Genomic DNA, 24,924 nt, shown 5'->3' on the forward strand with positions numbered 1-24,924 from the left:
GAGACCAAAGATCAAATGCCTTGTTTTTAATTTGCTGACCATGTGGGCTAATTAAACGTGTTAAAGCTGGATTGTATTATTCACTTTTTAAAAAATAAATCACCATCCCCTCCTACTTTTGGATGATCAAATGCAGCTCTGCTCCAAAGTAAGATCATAATCACCTCAGAGGTAATCCCGTACTAACCTAGCCAAGGACAAGTAAACCCCCTCCAGGAGTTAATCTTCCTGGGAATCCAGGATTATAGGCAGCACTAAGAGTGAATCCTCTACATGATAAGATGAGCCATCAGCTTAGAGGATTCTTCTCCTGCTTTACTCCTCGTTTTGTGCTGGCATGTCTGTTAAGTTTCAGACTAAGAACATCCTCCTCTTTACTAATGAGACAAAGGTTTAGGGGATTGTCAGGAGTGAGAGGTCACGTTATAGAACACTTTAAAATCCCGTGGAAAGCCAAGATAGTTTATAATTAACTTAAAAGGATGTTTTAATTCTCAGCTAATTGAAAGAATAAACTGTCTGGAAAATAAGAGCATGGGTTACAATATGATGTCTGCAGCCCACTTCCAGCTGCAGGTTTCACTCTGCTGAATAAAAGCAAACGGTTTCCTGTCCTTAGAGTTCTTCTGCCAAACTACAGATGGCACTGTTGCTTCAGTATGACTGGCACATGGCGGCCATCAGGACCCCATCAGCCTGACTGACAAGCTTCATTCCTCTTTCACAAGTTCAAACACTGTAACAAGTGCAGCGATGTAAGCAGGCAGAACATCTAAGAATTTGAAATCAAACACTAACTAGCTTTTATTACAACCTGCAGATTTCAGAAAGCATTTACATACTCTGGAAAACTGTTTTGTAATTAGTGAAGCACAGACCTGAACCTGCCAATCTAAAAGTTGTTTAATTATTTTTGTATTAAAAATACTTTCTTTTTCTCTTTAACTTACACGATTCAATGCAACTATAAAAAACTATTGCCATAACTTCATAAACAATGGACAGGTGATGCTGCATGAGTGAGGAACATCAGAGAACCAGCTGTTTGGAAGAATTAGGTTTCCTCTTTTCCTTCATCTGTCATCAATTTTTTTTCCTGTTTATAAATAGAAAAGTTGCCGGTTTTAATTAAAATCAGTATTCTAATGACAACCTGAAAGACCAAGCCTGTTAGGATATAAACTGACTGCAGCACAGCTAACTGTGGTAAACAAACATAGAATTGTTCATTTATAACTAAAGGAAAGTTGCATTTAAAGATTAGTTTTATTAGTGTTGGTTTATAGATCTATTTGAGCTCTTATGTCAAAAATAACAAGTTGGTGATTTTCCAAAAATGTTTATTAGATGAATTTACAGATGCCATGAAAACAAAAACCGTCAGTGCAGACAGACAGCAGCTCCATAATGTCTTAATAAATATAGCATGTACTGTACATCTTGTTCCATTTCCTGGTCACATGGTCTCAGCGTTAATGTGGAACCTGGGATGGAGTGGATAGCATCACTTAGTCAGTGACTGGATCACAGCTAGTTGGAACTAAGAGCTTATTTGGGTCTCTGTTCTGTCTAAAGGTTAACAAATGTCTCAGATTTTATATGTTAAGATCAAATAATTAGTTACAACAAGGGGATAAATGATTTGCCAAGTTCTGGTCAAACTGAATGGGTGTTTGAGGTGCTAGTTTGCTCCGATGTAACGGGGGGGGGGGGGGGGGGGGGGGGACAGTAAAAGGACATCTAAGACATGGTGATCTGCATGGAGTCCAGCATCTCCTCCACCGCCTTCATGGAACATTTATTCTCCTTTGTCCCCCGACCAGCCAGCTGTCAGAGGAGGAAGGTGAAAAAGAGAACGGAGAGGAAAAAAAGACATCTCATTAGATCTTTTAGGCAGCCAAAGTTAAAGAACCCAACACACACAGAGGCAGAAATCGCCTCTTTCACGCAGAGCTATGATTCACTGACTGAGGAAAAACATCCTCATCCCCGTTTGAAATCCGGAAGGCTAGAAGCTAAAATATTCAGTGGTCATTAAAGTTGGCAAATGGGTCATAGAAAGTAAAAAAATGCTCTAGTTAAAGACATTTTACTCATGTGTTGTGTAAGGACCCTTTTTTGGAGACAAGATTTCAACATAATCCACTTCCATGGCCTCTAGTCGACACGTATATAGCACCCCACCCTGACGTCTGCACTATTTTCAGACATGTTCACAGGAAGCGCCGTTCATCATGATCCACAGATGTGTGGAAAATAACTCATGCATGAAAATACAGACACAATTTTTCTACCCAATTTGATTCTGCAGCGAGCCGGGCATCCCCTCAAAATCACAAAAAGGAAAAGATGACTTCCTTAACTTTGGGCATGAAGCCACAAATATAACTAATGATTGGTCCAAAATAAACCTTCTCCACACGTCAGATATCTAATTTCCTAAGAAATTCTAAAGCAAGGCTGGAACGTTGTGTTCATTGTAAAAATGCTCCATTGAATCACTTAATGGTGGAGATGAATTTAAAGCTAACTAAAGCTCCCTGTTTGTTTTCATGGTGATTTTAAAATTTTCAGCTTACAGCAACAAACTGACCAGATATTTAGGAATGTCCTTGGGCCTAATCTGTGCTCTTTGATGGACTGAAGATTATAGTTAATCAGTATGGGGGTTTGGCCTCATCTCCTGTATACATACTTCATGTCTCATGATGCTTCAAATCTTTTAAGGTTATGCACTTTTAGATGGTCAAGACACCAAATATTTTGCTAATGAGTTTTGAGGAAGGCTCTTCCTTAATTGTAAATCTGGTTTTGTCAACTTCCAGAGGTCTATTTCACACCAAATAATCTCACTGCGTGTGTTTTATCCCCAAACGACGAATAATTTGTGTCATATCTGACACAGGTACTGGTACAACTTGGCTGTTTGGTTCTGTTATCGCTCATCTCCACTCAGTAATACTGATGGGTTGGTACCCTATTTTTGTCGTTTTTCAGTGTAAAAGTGGCCTACACAACTGAACCGAACAGAGCCATTACTGGTCCTCCTTCAGCTGTAGGTCCATAGGATAATGGAACTGTACAATTAGGGCCAAGTCTCTGGCATTACATGACACTCTCTATTGATTGGGGGACAGAAAAACATCACCGCTTGCCAGAGTGCCGTTGTTGCACCTCACCTCACTGTACACGAACGTGTGAAAGATAAGAAAGAAGATGTCAGCAAGCAAAAACCAAGTACGAGCTGCTGTCGGGACTCCATTGTTGATAAGGTTTACTGCGTTGCATTTGCTGCCTCACAAGTATGATGCCATGATACAACTTTAGGTTTAAATCTGCCTAACCAGTGAATGTTCAATAGGTGTTGGAAACTTGACTACAAAGAACCATGAACTCTTTAAGACCTGCCATTGAACAAGTTCGCCAGAACTTATATTTACATTTTTACATGCTGTGGTGCCATTTTTTGGAGTATTTCAACCTGCTATACATCAATACAACCCTTACATTCTAAATGTTAATAATATAAATGTAAAATCTTCATAGCAGATAAATATTTTACTAAAAAATGCAATTATCCATTGTTACGGAAATGTTATGTCTATTATTTCTTGATCATTGATTCAATCAAGTGAATGTAATATGTATTACTCTATGCCTCTTTGCATGCTCACTTATTCAGACACATCCACACACACACACACACACACACACACACACACACACACACACACACACACACACACACACACACACACACACACACACACACAATCTCTCTCTCTCTCCCTCTCCCATTTCTTTCTTATCTTTCTGTTTGAATAAAGTCTGTGACCAGATGTTCGGGGCATTTTGCCTCGTGCATATGCCACAGTTATAACTGGTTGACTTGCTGCCTCATTGTCTCCTTTTCTCTTCGACTACAGGAAATGGGTTATTGATAAACATATTGATAAAATCCCTAACGTCCATGCAAAAATAAAAAATCTTTTTTGTTTCTACACATTTTTTCATTATAGACAAATGCCACACCTTTATCCCTCAAAATTGTCAATGAAAAAAAGTTGCACACAATCCTTTCAAACAACAACATATTTATTTCAAGTGCTTCCATATATTAGTTTCTGAGCTACACTCATTTATTTAAACTGTAACAAAAACGAAAACATAAATAATAATAATCTACAGGAGTTCAATATAATATTGTTGAATATTTGTATTTAATTTTTTAATAGAATAAAGGTTTCCTTTTCTCTCACTAACAATAATAAAAATAATAAAGAATATTGCATGTAGGGTTGTCACGGTAACCGGTATAGCGGTAAACCCCGGTAAAAAAGTTGACAATAAAAATAACCGTCCAGTTTTTAAAAAACTAAATTATCTCGGTGGGTTTACCGTGGCCGCGGTTTAGGCGCGGTGACCCTTACCAGCCACCGTCGCTTCTGCTGAAGTTCCCACGCACACGCACTTTATAGTTTGCAGCAAAAACTTTGAAGCTGAAATAATGGCCGAAGGAGGAGACGGCAGCGCCCAGGACATCCATCAGCCCTCAAAGAAGACTAAATTGGAAGTATGGGCATACGGTATTTTGGATTTCTGAAAAACGCTGAGGGACAGTTAATAGAAAACTGCTATCCCGTTTGCAGAACGTGCAGGAAACAAGTGTCTGCAAAAGGCCGCAACACTTCGAATCTAATGGCACATCTGCGTGACCATCACCCACGTCTCTACAGCCAGTGCAAGGTAAGTTAACATTAGCATTTTAGCTCAAATGCATGACGTGAGGACTTTTGGTTGAGGGAGAACGCAACGAGTCACTATATACTGCAGCCGCAGCACCCTCTGCCAGCATTTAAACCGTGTCACGGACACCCTGTTGCTGGATGAAGCATCTTATTTGTTGATGATGAAGAGAAATATACAATTAGTTCCTTGTCATTGATTTGTTTACTTATTCAATGCCATTTATACTTGAACATTTGGATTTGATTACATAGTGTAGTAGTTATTTTAGTAATTTGTTTAAAGTGGCCATTTATTTTAAATACATATTTTTTAAGGTTGACTTGTACAGTGCTCAAGTCAAGTGTGGACTGGAGTTTTAGATTTTCATTTTGATAATGAAGAAAACAAGTGGTGTTTCTTTGATTTGTTTACATATTGTTTATGTTTTGAATGTTTGGATTTGTATAATTTAAACCTGCACTGACTACTGTAACATGTTCCAGAAAAATAAGCTATTTGTTCCTTTACTTGTGAAAAGTTGCACTTTTGCTAAGGCTTTGTGTTATTTTAGGTTTAATAAACACTGTTAAACATTTTCAAAACTATTTCAGTTTGTGTAGAACAGGACTATCAATGCTTTCTGAACATATGCAACACCGTTTAAAAAATACCGCGATAATACCGAAAACCATGATAATTTTGGTCACAATAACCGTGAGGTTAAATTTTCATACCGTGACAATTGCACGAATATATTTGTGAGGAAACAGAAACTGAAACCTAAACATCACCCGGCGCTGTAATGGCCTCAACCACTTCGAGGAGGGAGGATGTATCGTTTAGTCATCAAAACGTTCGTAGTGGTGAGTAATGTGTGTAGGATGTGTTTATCTAAACGTATTATTGCGAAAAAGCACATGAAAGACTGGGACTACAAAGAACTACAATTTGTGGGAAAATGGCATCAAAGCATGTGATTGGGTGAGTGATAATCATGTGACAGTTTACGTTGACAATGTGATGACATTTATTCTAGCGTGTGAAGCTGTGTGAGCTGCAGATCAGAACAAAACAGCGTCTGTGTCTGAATGAAAACGCTTTTCTTATTTGCACATTTTGGTTGTTTTTTGCTAACTCAGCGGAAATACCAAGCCCCCACAATGCGGCTCAAAAATTGAAGCAATCCTGGAAGTACCAAAAATTTCAGTTCCACCCTCATCCACTAGGAGCTGGTGTCAGAAGCGAGCAAATCCTCATTGACTCCCATGTTAAAAATACCAATTTCACAGCAGAAATAAACATGTTTACAGCCTGGTACCAAAACATGTTTTTGGTTTAAATTATCTAGTTTATACTCACGACAACTCTGAGGGCGGTGAATTTTTTTTCTCACTCTTCTGTTTAAGTGTATTAAAAGCCTAAAATTCTGTATAATTAATGAGCATCCGACCCACGTGACCACAGAGCTAGCTCCGTGGAAAGGCCTCAGTAGAGCCTCGGTCTGGCTTGGAAACTGCTCTGGGATTTTGAGTCTCTGTGTGTGTGTATTCTTTTTTGGATATTTTTTGTGCAATTGTTGGACAAAATGACTTGCTGTGGCATTAATTGCACTAATAGAGCGTCCAAGGAGTCTCCACTTCATTTTTTCGGTAAGTAAAATTATATTTATGTATTTTAGGTCACTGCCGAGCTGAGCTTAGATTTTAACATGTACTGTTTAACCATGAAATTTAAATGTAATAGGGTAAAACCCAGTGCATTTAACATAATGCTGCACTTTAGAAAACGGGTTGAAATATAACATGATGGTGGAGCTGGGTTCTGACTATCGGCTTGTGGAGCTCTCTGGAGACCGATGTTTTCCACCCTTATCCCCTCCCCGCAGCTCGGCGCATCTCTGTCTGATCGCGGCTTCTGTCTGCTGCGCGGGCTGCCGGCTTGTGGAGCTCTGGGATGGAAACCTTTCCACCCGGTTCTCCCTAGCGGCAGCTCTGCGCATCTCAGATCGCAGCGGCGCTTGTCTGCTGTGCGGCTGCCGGCTTGTGGAGGTCTCGGAGACCTCTGTGTTCCACCTGGTTTTACCCAGTGGTCAGCCCGGCGTATCTCTGACTCAGAAGCTCTAGTGTTGTGCAGTTAACTCCGGTTTTAGCTAGGTTGCTACCTCCGTTAGCTTAGCTCCCACCTCCGCATTAGCTTTGGGTTAGCTTGTAGCTAGTTCGACTGGGTATCGTCAGTTGATCCCAGCCTTACAGCCCGACCCTCAGCTCCACCTCTCTTCCCTTTTGTGGAATTGTCTGGGCTTGACGGAACCTGACACGGTCAAAATGGCGGTGGTGGCCACCTCCCATTTGGCCTCAAAAATGTGTTATTGGAGCCTATGGAAACCCACTGTCCAATATTTATATGTCGATGGGAAATACGCAGCGCTCTGGGACATGTTCAGTGTGTGAGATTTAAGTGCAACTTCTCTGGTTTACTATGCAAAAAAACAAAAAAAATTGTTCTATCTTGTACAGTTTCAGTTCTACAAGCATTTGAACATGGCGCTCCCGCCGGTCTTATAGGGTTAAACAGCAAACAGACATATGCCGTTCTCCTCAGTGGAAATGAGACACCAGAGAGCCAAACAGGTACCATACATCAGCCTGGAAATACTAGAAGACCACTGGCTGGTGAATGGATGTGAACAAGATTAGTCCTTTCCTCCAATGACTTAATCAGTCAAATGTACAGATATTGAACTCAAATTTTGTTTAAATAGCAAAGTTGTTCACAACACATACTGTTGAGTGTTAGCAAATGAGATCTTGGAATATCGCACAAGATCCTTTGTAAAGTTATTAAGATTTCAAATCACTTTTCAACCTGTGTACTTGAAAATATCTGATATCTTACATAGACCCCCATAAAAAGTATCTCATCAGCAGCACTACTTTTTATGATTAAAGTCAATTTGCTTGTTCTGTCAAATAAGCCTTTTAAGTAAAAAGACTCATTTCTGAAAATTATTCCTTTTTACTCAATAATCCACTTAGTTGGTCAAATGACTTGTTTGATAACTCAACATTTAAAGTTCATGACTTGGACTTGACTAGAGACTTACCCTAAGCATTGAGTGGAAAACCCGACAAGGAGAGAACGAAAGCTGTAATCAAGTTCGACGAAGACTCATTGTGAAAACAATGAGTTGGTCGTTTCTCTGATTGAATGGGAAAATAGGGCCTGTGTTTCCATTGAATAAATATTTTTATTGAAGGTTTTGCATGTTAAGACATTATGAAAGCCAGTGGGCACAGAGGACTACCCTTTCGACACTGTTCTTTTCATAAAATCACAGGCAATTTCTCCACATTCTGTTAGTGGAGTAACAGCAAAACAGACTGTACCCATTCCATTCTTCAGTAAAACAGGGGTGCTTTTATTAATCCGACACATTTACTCATTCTACCTTTGGACCCGCTCAGGCGTCTACAAACAGGAACTTACTGCAACCTTAACCTAGCCTAAACTGTCTTTCCATGGCTAAAGTTTTTCCTCTCTTTTTTGCCAAACTCCATCTTAGAGGGCTGTTGGCTATGGTATACAACTGGCAACATAATTTTAAGGGTGACTCATACTTCCACAGATTTATTGTGTGTATGTAAGATGGTTTAGCTGTAATGATCAGGGCATTTAATTGCTTTGCTGCCTAATGCGCCATTAGCCTGGGCCTCGTAGTCAATTATCTGCTCAGCCTGAGGTGAGACCACCACATTAACTCCTGCCCTACTCTACAATGGCAGGAGCAGACCAGACAGCTCCACATCTATTTAAAGCATCTGATAATAGAGTCATGAGGCAGTGGGAGCCTGTGCTCCGTGACAGAGGAACTAATCAGAGAATTTGTTTGGAGGGTTGGGGCACAAGGGCGAGCCATGTAGTGTAGCACTAAAGCCCCCCTGCACCTGTGAACCACACATATCAAAGTCTTTTACACATCAGCTATCCACACCAAGGTAATTATGTTGTTAAAAATGAGCCTCAGTCAGTCATGACCTCTAGCTGAAGTCTGCTGCCACTTATGCTCACCTGGCCAGTTTTTCTAAACACTGAGGTATGACAATCACCAGGTACTGAAGTCTAATAAAACTGGACGAGTGACACAAGCAACACTTTAAAGGGGCCATCAATCAGCCAGCACCAACCCACAGCAGCCTGCAGCTCCCTGTAAAGATCTCTGAAGTCATTTAACCAGAGGTGGGACTGAAGAGATAAAGACGGCAACCTCACACCTAATCACTTACCTCGTCCCACATGGACACAGAAAGAGCCAAATCCAAATTTACAACCCCACCGTCGTGGGGTAACTTAAACAAAACTTGAGATAAAAGAGCAGTAGAGAGACAGAAAGGAGCTCAGTTATCAGGCTCATTAAAACACTACAAAATCTAGTCAACAAAAAATGTGTCAGACTAAATCTGATAGTAAAAACAACTTTTATATAACAATGATCAGATTTGAAAGTAAAAAAAGATAAATGCACGAGTGTACCATGGTATATAAAAAACAATGACATTACTTAGACTATTGTTTTTTCAAAACTATGCTATGATGTTTATCCTTACTGTGGATCAAAAGGTTACAAACTTTACATTTGTGAATGAATCTTGTACTTCTACTGTTCCTGCAGCTATGTTGTTTTCTCAGTTGCACCACCTGCTGTTTAGGAGTGGTACTGCAGAAAGTACAGTGTATTTCAGTATAAAAAGTTCTATATGGATGCTGTATTGAGTGACGCATGATGGCTGCACATGCCTGATATCTGTTTAAAAAATATGATCTGCAAATTCTGACCAACACCTTTTAGAGCGGATCAAACCAGTTGGCTGTTGCTGCTACTGGAGCCCATAGAGACGCTGAACGGAGTGTCGCCCCTCCCTCCCTTCTCTCACACTGCCGGCACGCACCGGCAAAAATGTAAACAAACACGTCTATTGAACTTTTCCCTGTGACAATTGATGTAAAGTTTTCATCCTACAAAGAAAAACACGGCGCAGAGGAAACTCATTATTTAATATGAGTTATAAAGAAGAGACTCTGGGCGTTGTGAAGTGAGTTTGTAAGGCTCGCTGCAGAAATAAAAACACGGAGCATCAACAGTCAAACACAACACTTGTCTGTATGAACGGGACACTCACAGCTGTGCAAATAACCTGTGAAATAATTAAAGACATCGTGTTAGATCAGCAGCCTGTGATGACACCTGCTTCTGCTCACTATAGGAGCTGCTTCAGATATTATTAAATAAATAAATGTAAGAATAATATACTGAAAATTAATTGAACCAAACTCTTTAAAACACTGAACCGAATATGATTTTAGCGTACCGTTACACCCCTAATATTCAGATAAAAATGACCTAAACTTGATCCTTAAGTCGGCCAAATCTATCAGCGTGTCAGGTTTTGTCCTTGTAACTAAAGTGCAGTGGTAGTCACAAGCTGAGGAGGAAGTTGGAACTTGATGAGCTTAAGGTGAAAAGGTTGGGCAGGCTGTAGGTTTTGTGTTGGAGCTGTTTGACACAATATGTAAGAGCAACTGGAACTAGGGCTGCAACTAACGACTATTTTAATAGTCTACTAGTCACAGACTATTGAACCGATTAGTCGACTAATCAGGTAATTATGAATTTTTTCTTAAATTTAGCATGAGATTGCATTAATTATGTGAAAAATGATAATAAACACAAAAAAGATGGGTACTTCAATGGAAAATGCATGTTTTATTGAACTTTGCAGCTGATAGGCCAATTCATACTAAAAGTAAATAAAAGTGCCCTGTCTAACACCAATTAGGCACAGAGCTCAGTCAGTATAGACATAAATGCATATATAAAATAAAAATACTTCAGTCAGGCACAGTCGGGCATAACATCAAATCTCTCTTTTTTTTAAAGCAAAAATACGTTAAAAAAATGTACAGTGTACATCCAAAACTAAACGTATTGGCATTTGTGTTATTTAAATCTTACCGAGGTGAGTCAGACTCTGTTTCATTCAACTGTCCAACGTGCTTTCTCTTTAAGTGTTCATGCATCACTGAGGTGCTGCCGTGATACGCAAGGACCGTTTTGCTAATAATGCTGGTAATCTTTTTATTCGCCGAATCCAGGCTAGAATGCTGCCAAATTTTTGATGTTTTGGTACACTTAGCTGCTGTGTTGGACGCCGCCATTTCTGTTAGTTGGCGCTCAGCAGAGAAGCTATTGCGCATGTGCGACTCTCAGCAGAGATTGTCATGAAGTGAAATGCCTCACTCGAACGGAAAAAAACATGTCTGGCGACAACGTTGATAATGAAATTCATTGTGGACTATTTTTATTGTCGATATTTGTCGACAACGTCGACGAATCGTCGCAGCCCTAATTGGAACCACAGCTAACTGGACCTCACTTTGTTTCATATACATCACTGGCCAAACAGTGTGATGCATCATTAAACTAAAAGGTAATAAATATTTTAGAAACACTTAAAATGTCATTAATTATGTGCAGTAATTGGGCTAAATCACAAGTATTAGTTTGCAGAAGGTAATGTTGTATGAAGTGGTTTAATTTATGTGCTTGGTTTTGCAAAACCAATGGACCAATCTGCAAAACAAGCTAGTTTTAAACATGTTTTCATTACTGTTAACAATGTTCTAACATAGTGCAGCTATAGATATTTTGTGGAGATTAACAAAGCGGTTCTCTTGAATTTGTCTAAAAACACAACGTAGTCTAAAACCAACTATTGGGCCATCCAGTTGTCTCACCAAACCGCCACACTTCCACATTTACCTGGATCCTCCACTCATCACATGCTTGCGCATTTGGCAACAGCGCAAAACTGGTGTGAGAGATTGTCCTCTCAATAAGGAGAAACAGCCGGCTGCTACCACTTTACCTTTAGAACAAACTACCAGAGTCCCAAAAAGAAAAACACTAGGGCTGCAACTATTGAATATTTTAGTATTTGAGTATTCTATCGAATCCTCCATCGATTGATCGAGTATTCTATATGATGACATTTCAAGTGAAACGAGATTATGGTCTGCTGCTAAAAATATGAAAATAAAAAAGCACATTTATAACAGGCTCAATAATATATATATAAAATTGGTGTTGTCTAGTTCTCTTTCCCAGTTGATATTTATAGTTAATAAATATTTTATGGAACAATATTTGACTTACATTTCATTCACAATTTAGGTTTGTATTGACCTCATCCTAGTCAAAATAACATATCTAAATATATTCACATATAATCAGTATAATTTAGTTATTTCATTAACATGTTCAGTTGTAAGCTACTAGAATTTAATTTCTAGTCGTAACAGTGTACTTGTGGTTTATTTATTTGATTATGTACGGGTTGGCAACATAATTTAGTCTAAATTGTATTGAAATATAAAAGCGTTAGTCAATTATATGCTACAACGGCTTGCCACAGTCTTCTGCGGCGGATGGAGAAGACTTGTAGCAACAACCAAATGGTAGCTGCAGCGGCTCTGCCCCACACTGCTTGATCCCAAACTTTGGACCGTTTCTGCCTTTTACAATGGTTTCTGTCTTTGCTGGTTTCTCTGTTTTCCTCCACAGCACCTAGATTACCACATGGTGCTCCAGTAAAACGTTTTCAGACTGTGGAGCGCACATTTAACAAAGCTTTGAATCAGTAAAAAATTTATCAAGGAATTTAATGAATGAAATCATTCAATGATTCGTTTCAGCCCTACAAAACACCTTTTGAAGTAACAGACAACAAGACATTTGGACCTTGAATTAGGGGAAGGATGATATATTGGGCCGATATTTACCGGTTTTATACATCGGCATTGCCCGATATTTGTACTTAATAGAGCCAATTTAAAGTCAGGCACATCCTCGAGCAGCCCTGTGCTTTTGCAGAATTTCATTCAAATGTATTTTTACGTTCACTAATAACATTTGCATAATAAAAACTGGAAATTAACTTTATTTAGGTGTCCGACTTTAACACTGAGCAGTGCACAAAGTTAAGATTTAACTGTTAAATTCAGAATTTCAAAATGGATTCAGTTTCAGAAACTTTGTCCATCAACCGATGTAATTCATTTTATTTTAGCATGAAAATAATATGTAAAATGTCTAGATGTTAGCCATGGAAATCTGCCCATAAAAAATTGCAGTACATATCGGCCATGGGCTGATCATGTCTCCTACATATCTGCATCAGCAATAGAAAAGCCAACATTGGTCGACGGTCGACCTCTACCTAGAATACAGCAATTGGTGTTAGCACTTTCTTTCACTGTGGCAATGTGTGTTCCGGTATCAGAGGGGCGTGGCCTAAGAAACAATAGCAGACGGGAGGGATGAGAATTCTGTGACTGTGTTTGTGTTTAAAAGCTAGCTTGTTTTGCACAGTTGCCAAAAACAGAAAAAGAAACAAGATAAAAGCTCTAACAATTTTACCAGGGACTTCATAAATTCTTTAGAAATCAACCCATAGTTAAAAAAAATACTGAGTAAGAACACAATCAGCTATAATTTAGTGTGGTTACTCCCTGAAAATCAATTTGTGGCTTTTTGAGCAGCTCATCTTTGAATGTAATTTGTATGATAAACTATTTGCAGACACTGCGGCCTTAAGTCAACACATTAACAGCAAATATGTGCACGCACGCACACGCACACACACACACACACACACACACACACAAAGACAGTAAGTTTGTTATTACAACATTACTGGTCAGAGGCCGCCTTCAGGACTGCGGTGCATTCTGGGGTCATTTGGCAGCAAATACTCCACATTTTATGTAAATGAGGTGGTTTTCAGAATGTCTGAATGTTGTTTGCAAATACCTCATGAAAGTTAAAACAACAGTGGTTTCTGAGTGTCTGGGGACTGAAGAGTGATGTGGGAAAAAGTACAAAATATGACTTTCAGCAGAAGATAGAGCCACTAAAAGGAGACAAATGAGAAGCTATCGTGTTTAGGAAGAGATCTACTTGTGACTCACCTTGTAGGCTCGATTTATTTGATTAGCAGCCCAAGCAGCATACTTGATATTGTCCTTCTTCACCTTGGCACTAACTTTAGGACTGGCAGCTATGTGACTTGCAGACTGCAGGAAAAATATAAAACAGAAGGAAGAAGCAAAGGAGAGAACAGGAGAAGTGTTCTTATTTCAAAAGTTTGTGAAACAGCAATAAAAACATAATTGAGATGAATGTGCAACCACTCTAACCAGCTACCACTCCACTAGTCATTGTGGAGAGAAAAAGCTGACCTTGGCCTAATGACACTGGGGAAATCATTTATAGGGAGGAAAAAGTGAGTATTTTAATGCCTCATACGTAAATTGTCACTTAACAGGGCCTAATTTCTCCAACACCATTGATTCGTGGTGATGAAAGGGCCTATGTTAGAAAAAAGCCAGACGAGCAGTGAGAGAAGTTCCTTGTGAATCACGGTCTGTGCCTGCCCTGACAGCTCCCTTCTGAACCACAAATCCCATGTTTTTCCCATGTTCCTGCCATCATCCCCACACAGCAAACCCCAGAGGGCTTACACTGCCTGCACTTCAAAGCTCTCCCAACCAGTGTGTTGAAACTTTAATTATATAACAATCAACCTTTATTTTTGGGGGGGTGACTGTTTGGCTTCTGTATTTTTTTAGTAAGCATTTATTTACATGTATGTTTTACCTCGAGAGAAACCTTGGTTTAGACGATGTCAACTTTGACAGGCTATTCCTGAATAACGGTAAGCTCTGTTATAGAGGGGAATCCCCACGCGTGTGTTGTCGGTAAGGAACCCACAAACCAGCTGTGGTCAGTACTACCAAATCCACCGTCACACTGACTCAGAAGCTTTCAGATGGTGAAAGTTTTCTGCCCTTTCACTGAACTTCCTGCACCTGTCAAGATTTGAAACACAGCAAAAAGGTGCAATCAAGACAGATCTGAGTTTAATCAACATTAAACTCCTGCTTCAGGTATTCATTAAGGACCCTGTCAAAAGGCCTGCTGCTCTGTATCCAGTCCAGCTTGAGGGCTAACAGAGGCAAATGTTTTGGATCTGCCGCTGCCCTGCACTTCCTGCACGTGCTGCTTCCACCTCTGTGAGGTTTCAGAGGATATGGGCTCCTTGATGTTTGGACTACCTGAAACATCCCAGGGCTGAGCAGAAGAAAAACACTAGAGCTCTCTGTGAGAGTTCTGCTTTCCTTCTCCACCTTAAAACCCTGCAAAGGTTTGTTTGTGTTTTCATGTCAGTTTTCCTTTATGTATATTCTTCTGGCACCAGCAGACAACATCCTGTTTAAACAGAGATGCAGATGAAAGGGAATTTTGGCCAAGACCACAATCAAACCAGCTCTTGATTGGATAATTTGGCAATGACAAAATACCTGCTGAGGCTGGAGGGATCCGTCTCGTTTTTTTCTTTGTTTCCATTTTATTCATCTAAGTCAAAACACAAAACTGACCAAAGCAAGACTACTGCTAAAGTCAACCTTTTCCAATGCTGGGGTTCGCTGTCTGAGTCAGCAGTGAGCTGACCTTTCTGACAGCCCTTCTTCTTCCCCCCACCAACACAGAGTCTTACTTAACTCACACTGTGGCCAACCTCAACCTTGACAAACCACAGGTTACAAAAATGGCCCTGCTGTTCTTGTTTTTTTTTTTTTTCCTTTTCTCTCTTTCTCCCTCTCTCCCCTCTTCCTTTAACAAAGTAGTACTCACCATATATAGACCAAACAACGCCCTCATGTTTCGGTTGTTCAGCCTCAGCGCCTGAGAAAAATACTTCCTGGACAGCTCCAGGTTTTCCAGCCCCCCCTGTGTGTACTTCACCTGTGTGAGGAGGCATCAAACAAGGCTTTGGTAAAGGGCAACTCAGGTCACAACATCTGAATGAGCAGTATGTGAGCAGCCAGTGTAAACAGGTCTCCTTTCAAGGGCATAGACAATTTTCCCAGCCATAGGTGTTTTTAGACCATTTTAGTGGTGCTGAATCACCTCTAAAATTTCAGAATTGAAAGGTGTGGTTGACTGAAAAAACATTTTTAAATGATTATTTCTGATTATAATCGGTCACTCAGTTTTTCACGCAGGCTGAACATGAAAAAAGTCCCACACTCTGCTTTAGCTTCTGATAGAAAATAGATGGTGAAATGCTAGGATTAGAAAATCCTCACACTGTGATGTCACACTGTGAATTTGCATGCATGGCCTCGCCCATCTTGGCTCACGCCTGCCCACAGGAAGGCTTTTTTTATTTCTTTGCAGCGAGGAGAGAAAGAAGTGTGTTGGTGACTTTGCAACATAGCCGAACGCATTCTGTTTACAAATCAGAAGCAAGATGTGTGCAAATAATTTATAATAATGAGAAATCCTGCTGTTTTCAGCCCACCTCTACACCAGCAAACTCCTGCATCTCAGAACCAAAACATCATAGCTTTTTTTTTTTACTCAAAAGGCATTGATTTGCACTAGAGAACACTGCAAATATATTGACTAAATGAGTAAACCACGAATGAATTTTTTTTTCACTATGTGCGTTTTTAAAAACACACTAGTAAAATATAAAAAGTAGCTTGGCTGAAATGTAAAATTTTAACAAAAAGAAAAGCAGCAAACTTCCCCCGCCTCAAAAGTGGTTTGATCCTACTGTCATCAGCCAAAGCGCGCACCGTTCTGTGACTCTTAAAAAACAGTAAAAACTCTGAAAAACGCTGGCAGCAAAGGGCTTTTCTGATCAGGAACGGCTGGCAGTGAATGAGTTAAAGTTGTCGATTAGGAAAAAAATTAAAATTAAAAACAAAACACCATTTTGTTATTTTTAAGTTTTAAAAACAACAAGAAAAAAAACTAACTATTACATTAAGAGTTGGACTATTTTTTCAATGGGAAGTTAATGCTGGTGGAAAATTAAAAAAATAAACAAATAAATCTAAAAGTACTACTGGTACTTTTAGTGGCAAATCCAATCACTTTTTCACTCCCTGAGCATCTTTAATCTGCTTCTATTATGAAACTACAACGACCTGGACAAATCAAACCTGGACTAGCTCATTTCCCACTAATGGCAGAGTCCTTAAAACATAGTTTGTGATTTGTGAAATAATTTTAAAAAAAAGGATGTATTTGCCTTTTCTTTGATGGTGCATGGCAAACTCCCTCGTTTACTGATTTCCATAGACATATACGTCCACAATGAGCCACGTGCCCCTGTGAAGTTTGGCAGGGCAGAAGGGTGGTGACAACATTGTTTATTGCACTGATTGGTCCTAGTACTGTCCAACTGTGTGCAGGAAGTTTGAAAAACAGTAGATTAAATCACCTTTCTTTCCCATTCTGACATTCAGTTTGGAGTTCAGGAGATTGTCTTGACCAGGACCACAACCCTAAATGCATTGAAGCAACTGCCATGTGATTGGTTGATTAGATAAATGCAATAAGGAGAAGTTGAAACGGTGTTCCTAAAAATCCTTTAGGTGAGTGTATGGGATGGCCTGCCAGATAAGTGGGCAGGTATAGCGGGTAGTGACCGGCTGAGGCAGGCGGCAGTGACCAAATCCAAAATGTACAACAGGTTGTTGAAAGATTTTACTTGAGAACAGGCTTATCGTCAACCAAATCTACCACCGCTCCCTCTAACTGCCACTGTATGGATAGCTATTGTTCATTTAGCTTTATTGAGGTGAACTGTTCAATATATTGTGATATTATCTGAGACCATATCACCCAGCCCTACTGCTTGACACAGAAGTACCTACCTCAGCGTACTGTTCACAGTACAAATGATTGTGAGGGTTGGTCATCATCAGCTCCTCCAGACAAAATGCAGCTTTTCCATAGCTGCAACAATAAGGCAAACACAAAGTTTATTGATACAGCTCTGGAGGAGACATTCTTTAGCTCACAGGGCTCTTTCAACACAACATCTATGCCTAATACATTTACAGACATTAATCTGAACTGGACCTACAGTTTGTTTATAGGTGACTGACAATAGAGGTAGCAGGAATGTTCAAAGATCCAGCAGATGACATGGTTTATTTACAGGCTAAGTGCCGACAGCTGTGAAAGGTAAAGCCTGTCTACTGTGGTGATTTGCCCTCCTCCGAGGACACAGAGGATCAATCTTGTACGTCTGTATGTTTTTCTTGCCTTTAATGTGTAGTTAACTACCTTCCTGAGGTCAGCACTACGAAAAGAGCTGGCATACTGTACCCATATTCAGATGAGATCACTTCTCAGAAGCACACTGCTGAGCTGCTGACCTCACACTAATCTGCAGTGATTTCCACTTCTAATAGTTTTCCTTTTACCAAAAGCAGCTATGATATAGTATATTATTAAGCAGAAAGCCATAAATGTCTCTACAGCTAACAAAATACAGGCAGCCCCCCCCCCCCCCCCCCCTCTCTCTCTCTCTCTCTCACACACACACAAAATAAGATTTTGCTTTTTGTTTTCCTGGAATTTGAAAAATTCTGGGATGTTATTTTTCTTTGGAGAGAAACATAACCCAAATGCTGAACATGCATGAAGCTGTCCATTGTAACTAGCAGAATAGCACAGCCGACAGAGGAAGATTGGAACACAGAAAGAAATAAACAGTGGGTAAGGAGTTGAGTAGAGGGGGAGATCAGAGAGGGGTTGTGAGGGTTTTGGCGGGGGGGGCTTCTTACAATTACCACTTCCTTTCCATAAAGACTTTCAGATGTGCTCGTGCAGCAGCCTGCTGGCCTGCTACATAGCTTGCTCCATCAGCCATCAAGCAGAATCTTGTGCCACATCCAGAATTGTACCTCCTGTGCTCCTTAACACCCCCAACACCACCAGGCCACTCCCAAGAATGGCTCCAGAGCTAACTCTCCACCAGACCGCTCTAGCAAGGCTGTAGCTAATAGTGTGTGAGCCAGAGGGAATTGCATTTGTTTCTTTTGGATGTTAGTAAAACCATCAGCGGTGGCTTTTTAACATTTCATTACCACACTCTGACAATGCAGAAAACAAAAATTGATTTAGATTTGAAAAATATATTTGAAAATGTTATTACGGTTTAACATTCAATTTTGGACAACTGTTTAAAGAATTTGGATCAAATTCAGAGTAGCAGATTCAAGCTATACTTGCAAACACACATAGGGTTTAAGTGGTGTAAACTCAGAGGATATCAGTTACATTCTTAACGTGTTGATGCTGACACTACAACTCTAACAGCAGCTGATATTAGCTCTCAGGGTGCAACACGGCGAGTTTATTTCTCTAATTCACCAACAACCTGTGTTTTCTCTGACTGGAGAAGGGCAGGAGGAACACCACCTTCTCCTGGGAATTTCACAGCAAGTGTTCCCCATCTCCATCACTCTGGAAACAAGTGTGATAATGCCTAGCTGTCCAGAGGAGGCGGAGGTGGGGAAACAGAGCTTGTAACCCAAAATAAAGGAAAGAATGAAAAGAAATTGACACGCCTGTAGATAAGGGCTGTGGGAGTGAATGGTGTGATATTAGAAGTGTTGGGATTAGCTGCCAGATAATGGTCTCACCCTTGGATTTCCTCTGGCTACTACAGCCTCCCAGACAATGGCGCAAAATATCCAATAAGTAGCCTTCTAACTGTGCAACACATTCCTGATGATGCTGCCTCTCTACCAGAGCAACCACACAGACGGTCGCGTCCATATACACACATTAATCTATACAAAACAGAGTCAAACTTGATCCAGAGCTACATTGATTTCTGAACTGTGGTCATAAAAAGTAAAATAAACAAATGTTTGTTTGTTGTTGCTGCAATGCTACATCTATTTTACCCCGGCTTTCCACGGGAGCCGTCAGCAGCACGTTACTGCAGCAGCACGTCATAGCTGCTGATAGGAACCACTGTGATCAACAGAACCTTTTCCACTCGAGCCGTCGGCAGCGCGAGTCGGCCGTGTCTCAGGAGCAGCATGTCGCAGCCTTTACGCGCCGGTTCTATTTTCTACGCGCGACGCCTCTGAAACGGGTCAAGTTCGACATTTTTGGGGAAGGAAAGACAGGAAATCGGACGGGGAAATGGAGAGAAGCTACCGAGATTTTCAGAATAAAGAACGTACTGCCTTCCGGTTGCTTTACTTTTAAAAAAGGTTAATAACTGTGCGTCCCAGTGAGAAGTTATCACCTAGCTAGCGGTCTCCTTTGTTTTTCAGGTCCGTATTGGCGATTATAAAACGGACAGAACATAAAACACAAACCATGTTGCAATTTTCTCCTGCTTGTTGTTGTGTTTACTGACGAAGTCACTCGTGTGACTTCGTGCTCGGTCGGTGACAGCTGCTCCCCTGCTGCTTCGCGTCTCGTGGGAAGGGCCGAGCAGCAACTTACGCGAGCAAGACGTGCTGCTGCAGTAACGTGCTGCTGACGGCTCCCGTGGAAACCCGGAGTAACTGTCTTTGACAACTAAAACATTAGAACAGTACAATAAAGAGGGGTCTAATCCTGGATTTCCACCACGTGTTAAAAAAATAAACATATATATATACATACATACATATATATATATATATATACATACATATATATATATATATATATATATACATACGTATATATATATATATATATATAAGCATTTTAAACTGATCTCAGCAAGTTCCCTCCTGCCTGCAAATGTATTCCACGCACCTGATCCTGAGGTCATAGAATCACAGGCGAATTGCAAGATCATGTGAGTGCCACAATGCTATGCTCCAGGGTCCGATACGCGCCGGTATTACACACCCGGTGCAAACCAATTCATCGACTATAATAGCCACTATTAGCTGTGTATTATGCTTTGCTCTGCTTACGAATCAAGTGGAAAAACCAGATTAGGCACAAAACGTTATTAAACTACGTGACAAGCATGAACCTTTTATCATTTTTTGCACTTTCCACTATAAGAAATTGAAAATTTGTCCTTGAATACACAAGTTCAAAATGAAAACACACTTCCAACAAAAACAATAAAAATATCTTTACTCATGTTCATTGATGTACAGCTCTGATAACTCATGCCACGCCTCTTGGTCCCCAACAAACCTGAAAGCAGACATGGACATCGTGTTCTTTTTCAAACCATAAAGTTAAAGTATTTGTTACAAAAATATTGAAATCAAGCCAACTTTTTTAACAATGAAAACAATAAAGGCCTGGATTTGTAAGCTCTATTGAAAGAACTCCTTTTTAATTAAATTAAAAGCCAGAGGAAATGAAAAGGAAGGGGTTGCTGATCCTCTCCACCTCTAGTACAACACTTACTGCTCCAGATACTCGTTGAGCTCCCTTATGGCTTCTCCGTTCTTTCCCTGGGCTTTCAGTATTGAAATCTTGCGTTTCCTTGCTGCCTGTAGACAAGAGAATAAACCGGATTAGAACCTCAACTCCTTAAGTGTTTGTGTGAGGGGGAAAAAAGCTTGGGCAAGTTCAAGTTGTGTCTCTTCGGTGCACCACGATCCATCCTTGGCCTTTGCTGTTTGACTAAATAATTACTTAAAAGAGAAGCCAAAACTGTCATGTAACCATGGAAACATATAACACAATAGAAGATACCTTCAATAAGCTTCCAACATAATTAATGTGGTTCTCAAATAAAATAAGTCAGCAATGGCATAATAGAAGGATAATTTAAGGCCATGTGTAGCAGGAGATGGGCACACATCATGGGTCAAAGTTTGGTAGCTGGAATGAGCTCAGTGGCTGAGATAAAAGTGGTGACTCATCCCCCTTACCAAGTGGGGAAAATGGCACACTCCCCCAAACCCCAACGCCTGTCTTCCTGTCGGCATAGCACACATCCAGTGCTGCACAAGCCCGATTTAAATCAGCTGCAAATGACTTTCCTTTCCGTTCCTTCGTTTTGAAGCTGAACTGACCTAAAGGTGGATTAGAATCTCATCAATCTGAATTAGACAGCATTACTTCTGCTGCTCTGACTTTTCCAAATATTTGACTCCCCTTTACCCGACTCCTCCTCCGTCTTCTTTTGAAAGTAAGTGAAAAGCTTAACAGGAGGCTGCTGCTCCATTAGGGGTGCACTGCCCCGCCACACGATTTTATTTATGAACTGCCACTTGATTGAGTGGGACTTCCTCTCCAATAGTCATAACCAAAGCAATTAAGAACTGTGTTTGAGTCATGTCCAGGGGACTGTAAATTAGGGCCTTCTCTGACAATGCCATCACAAGGAATCCACTTAACCATCGAGATGGAATCTAGTCCTGCTGAGAGGCTACATCCTCAACTGACAAGCACTATGTAGCCTCAAGGAGATAAAAAGCCCACAGATAGCAAAACAAAGTCTTCATAAAACAAAAAATAGACACTGAAATGACCAGGCTTTTACCTACACCACATTTTGATTCCAAACACTTTGTGCTCAACTGCTGCTGAATATCCTTCAAAGGCTTTTAGCGTAAATGGAGTCAAAAGGGAAATCAAATGAGAACTTGTCCTGACTAAGAATTACAAATATGCCTAATATCATTTTTACCAGACGTTCACTTCTGTTGACTGACAGTTTTCACCTTGCATGCTCAGATATGAATTTGTCTGGCCATCATTATCATTGATATATTCTGTACATCGGGGGTGTCCAAAGGTGGCTCACAGGCTATTTGCAGGCCTCCCCTGCAGCTCAAAGATAAGAAAAGGTTTGGCCTGTCAACATTGCATAGGAATTTATGCAGATAGCCTTCTAAAAAAAAATGTGAAGAATATTATTGATGCGAGTTTACCAAATAATGAAGATAAATTCAAATATTTTTCTAATGGAAAAGGTTGAGTACAACATTAAGTATTTGTTTATACTAATCATGTCTTTCTCATTCATCTAATCTTATTGTAAACAGCCCCCTTATTAAAAAGCAGACTTGTGTTTAACGCCCATGAAACCTGACTAAACACATCGAGCACTACCAGAAACGGAGGGACCCGTATTTTATTCTTGTTGCTGATGATTTACTAACATTTCTCTTCAAGATCAAAAGTCTAGAAAACAACTAACCAATCAAATCCAGATCATTTGAAGCTTTTCTTTTATTTCAACAAACAATTTTTTTTTATCTTTTGTATAAACAAAAATGAACAGACCCACTTCCACAAATTAACAATTTGCTCTTTTCAGTAAGGTACTTCATGTTTAATGAGACCTGAAATGCTTCATTTAGGTTTGACCAAGTTATCAGTGGATCTACTAAGTTTTAAAAGTTTGTTGCATTCTTGTATTGAAATATTGTGGGTGCAGAGCAGTCTAAAACAAAAAGTAAAAGATAAAAAATAAATAAATTTAAACACAGACAAGACTTTTGCCAGCACATTGATGTGGGTATTGGAACACAGCAAGCAATGGAAGGGCTAAGAGACTGAACCATTTTTTTGAAAAGCACCATGGCAAAAAAACAGAAAGACTTGAGCAATTTTTGTTGATTCAACGATTTTGGTTAATGTGTACCACATCTATTCCACAGTCTGTAATTACAACAGCTCACTTTCCAATCTCTGCTTCACATGCTGAGATGCCTTGCAAGTCCTGCTCCTAGTTGCCAATTTTCCGCCATTTCTCAGGCCCATCTCCAGCCCAATCTCCTGCTATGTGGAGAGCATGTAGGATAGAAACCATCCTTACCCCAAGACAGGTGGCCTAAATGATGTCATCATATCTTTGCACCACACTCCACTAATACCCTTTTTAAGGAGAATAATTGTGGGAAAAAGTCACAAAGTTACATCCCAGGTACGGGAAACATTTGTGTGTTTTGTTCCCTTCCACATCCTAGGTTTGATTGACAGTTCAAGCTAAAAAAGAAAAGAAAAAAAAAAGGTTGCAGTCATCAATATGCAGAGACCAGGAAATGGGTCGTTCCCTTTCCAAGGTGTTCCCTGCGGATCTGTGCCATGTCCGGGAGGTGCCATGGGATTCACACCATTTACTACTCCCTTTGTCAAAACAGTGGATAAAACTTGCCATGTATTGTAAAGCAAAGATATTAAACAAAAAGTGATTACTTTTTTTTTATTATTATGAATTAGCTATGCATAAAATAAGTTAAAAAATTATGTCATTTCAATCAGCACAAATTAAAGCCAAGAAGAGCTGAAGGCTGGCTGCAGTTATCCCATTCTTAACTAATTAAATATTCTATAGAGCAACCCACTGATAGAGTACTTGGGATAAATATGTAATATGGTTGTTGTTCCATACCTTTAAGTATGGGAGCTCCCAACTTGTACTTAAGATAACTATGAATAAACATTTCCACATTTGACATGTTTCCATTTTGTAGCGCTTTCAGCAGGATGATTCAGGACCCTGATTCTAGTTGAAGGTTCATCGTGGTGCCAGACAGTAGTAACTTTCCCAGTGAAACAAGGTGATTGCTGAGAACTCGTGTTTAAAGTGACAGTACATATTTTTTCTGGCGAGTAGATACCTAAATTGTTGCATGCACAAAATAAGCGGAATTAGAAAATAGCGTTTTTAGCCCCATTGACTTGCATTCATTTTTTCATTCTTCCGGGGACCCATGGTGTGGAAGTAGATGAGCGTGACTTACGTTCCCTATATGAACATCCATGCCCTCACATGACATGGTAATTTCAGTAATTCCATTCAAAAAGTGAAAATTGTGTATTAGATTAATTCATTACACACAGAATGATATATTTCAAATGTTTTTTTTCTTTTAATTTTGATAATTATAACTGACAACTGATGAAAATCCAAAATTCTCAGAACATTAAAATAGTTCTGCAGGCTACACTGTCATGGGAAGACTGCTGACTTGACAGTGGTCCAAAAGACAACCACTGACACCTTGTACAAAGAGGGCAAGGCACAAAAGGTCACTGCTAAAGAGCCTGTCTGTTCACAGAGCTCTGTGTCCAAGCACATTAAGAGAGGCAAAGGGAAGGACAAAATGTGGTAGAAAAAAAGTGTACAAACAATAGGGATAATTGCACCCTGGAGGGGATTGTGAAAAAAAAAACATTCAAAAATGTGGAGAAGATTCACAAAGAGTGGACTGCAGCTGAAGTCAGTGCTTCAAGAACCACCACACACAGATGTATGCAAGACATGAGTTTCAGATGTTGCATTCTTGTGTCAAGCCACTCTTGAACAACAGACATCATCATAAGCATCTCACCTGGGCTAAAGA

General features: G+C 39.9%; 1 protein-coding gene across 1 annotated transcript in view; it reads right to left on the reverse strand.

Moving 5' to 3' along the window:
* Nucleotides 1-1,617: 1,617 nt before the first annotated feature.
* The window catches only part of emc2 (ER membrane protein complex subunit 2), a 49,079-nt gene continuing 25,772 nt past the window's right edge, over nt 1,618-24,924 (reverse strand). The window contains exons 6-11 of the mRNA XM_015949391.3: nt 21,029-21,114; nt 20,750-20,809; nt 17,515-17,596; nt 15,479-15,589; nt 13,753-13,857; nt 1,618-1,827 (exon numbers count right to left, since the gene is read on the reverse strand). Coding sequence (XP_015804877.1) covers nt 1,741-1,827; nt 13,753-13,857; nt 15,479-15,589; nt 17,515-17,596; nt 20,750-20,809; nt 21,029-21,114 — 531 coding nt within the window. The 3' untranslated portion in view covers nt 1,618-1,740. The remainder of the gene's footprint in view (nt 1,828-13,752; nt 13,858-15,478; nt 15,590-17,514; nt 17,597-20,749; nt 20,810-21,028; nt 21,115-24,924) is intronic.

Source organism: Nothobranchius furzeri, chromosome 5, assembly GCF_043380555.1.
Source record: "Nothobranchius furzeri strain GRZ-AD chromosome 5, NfurGRZ-RIMD1, whole genome shotgun sequence".
In the NCBI taxonomy this organism is placed as follows: Eukaryota; Metazoa; Chordata; class Actinopteri; order Cyprinodontiformes; family Nothobranchiidae; genus Nothobranchius; species Nothobranchius furzeri.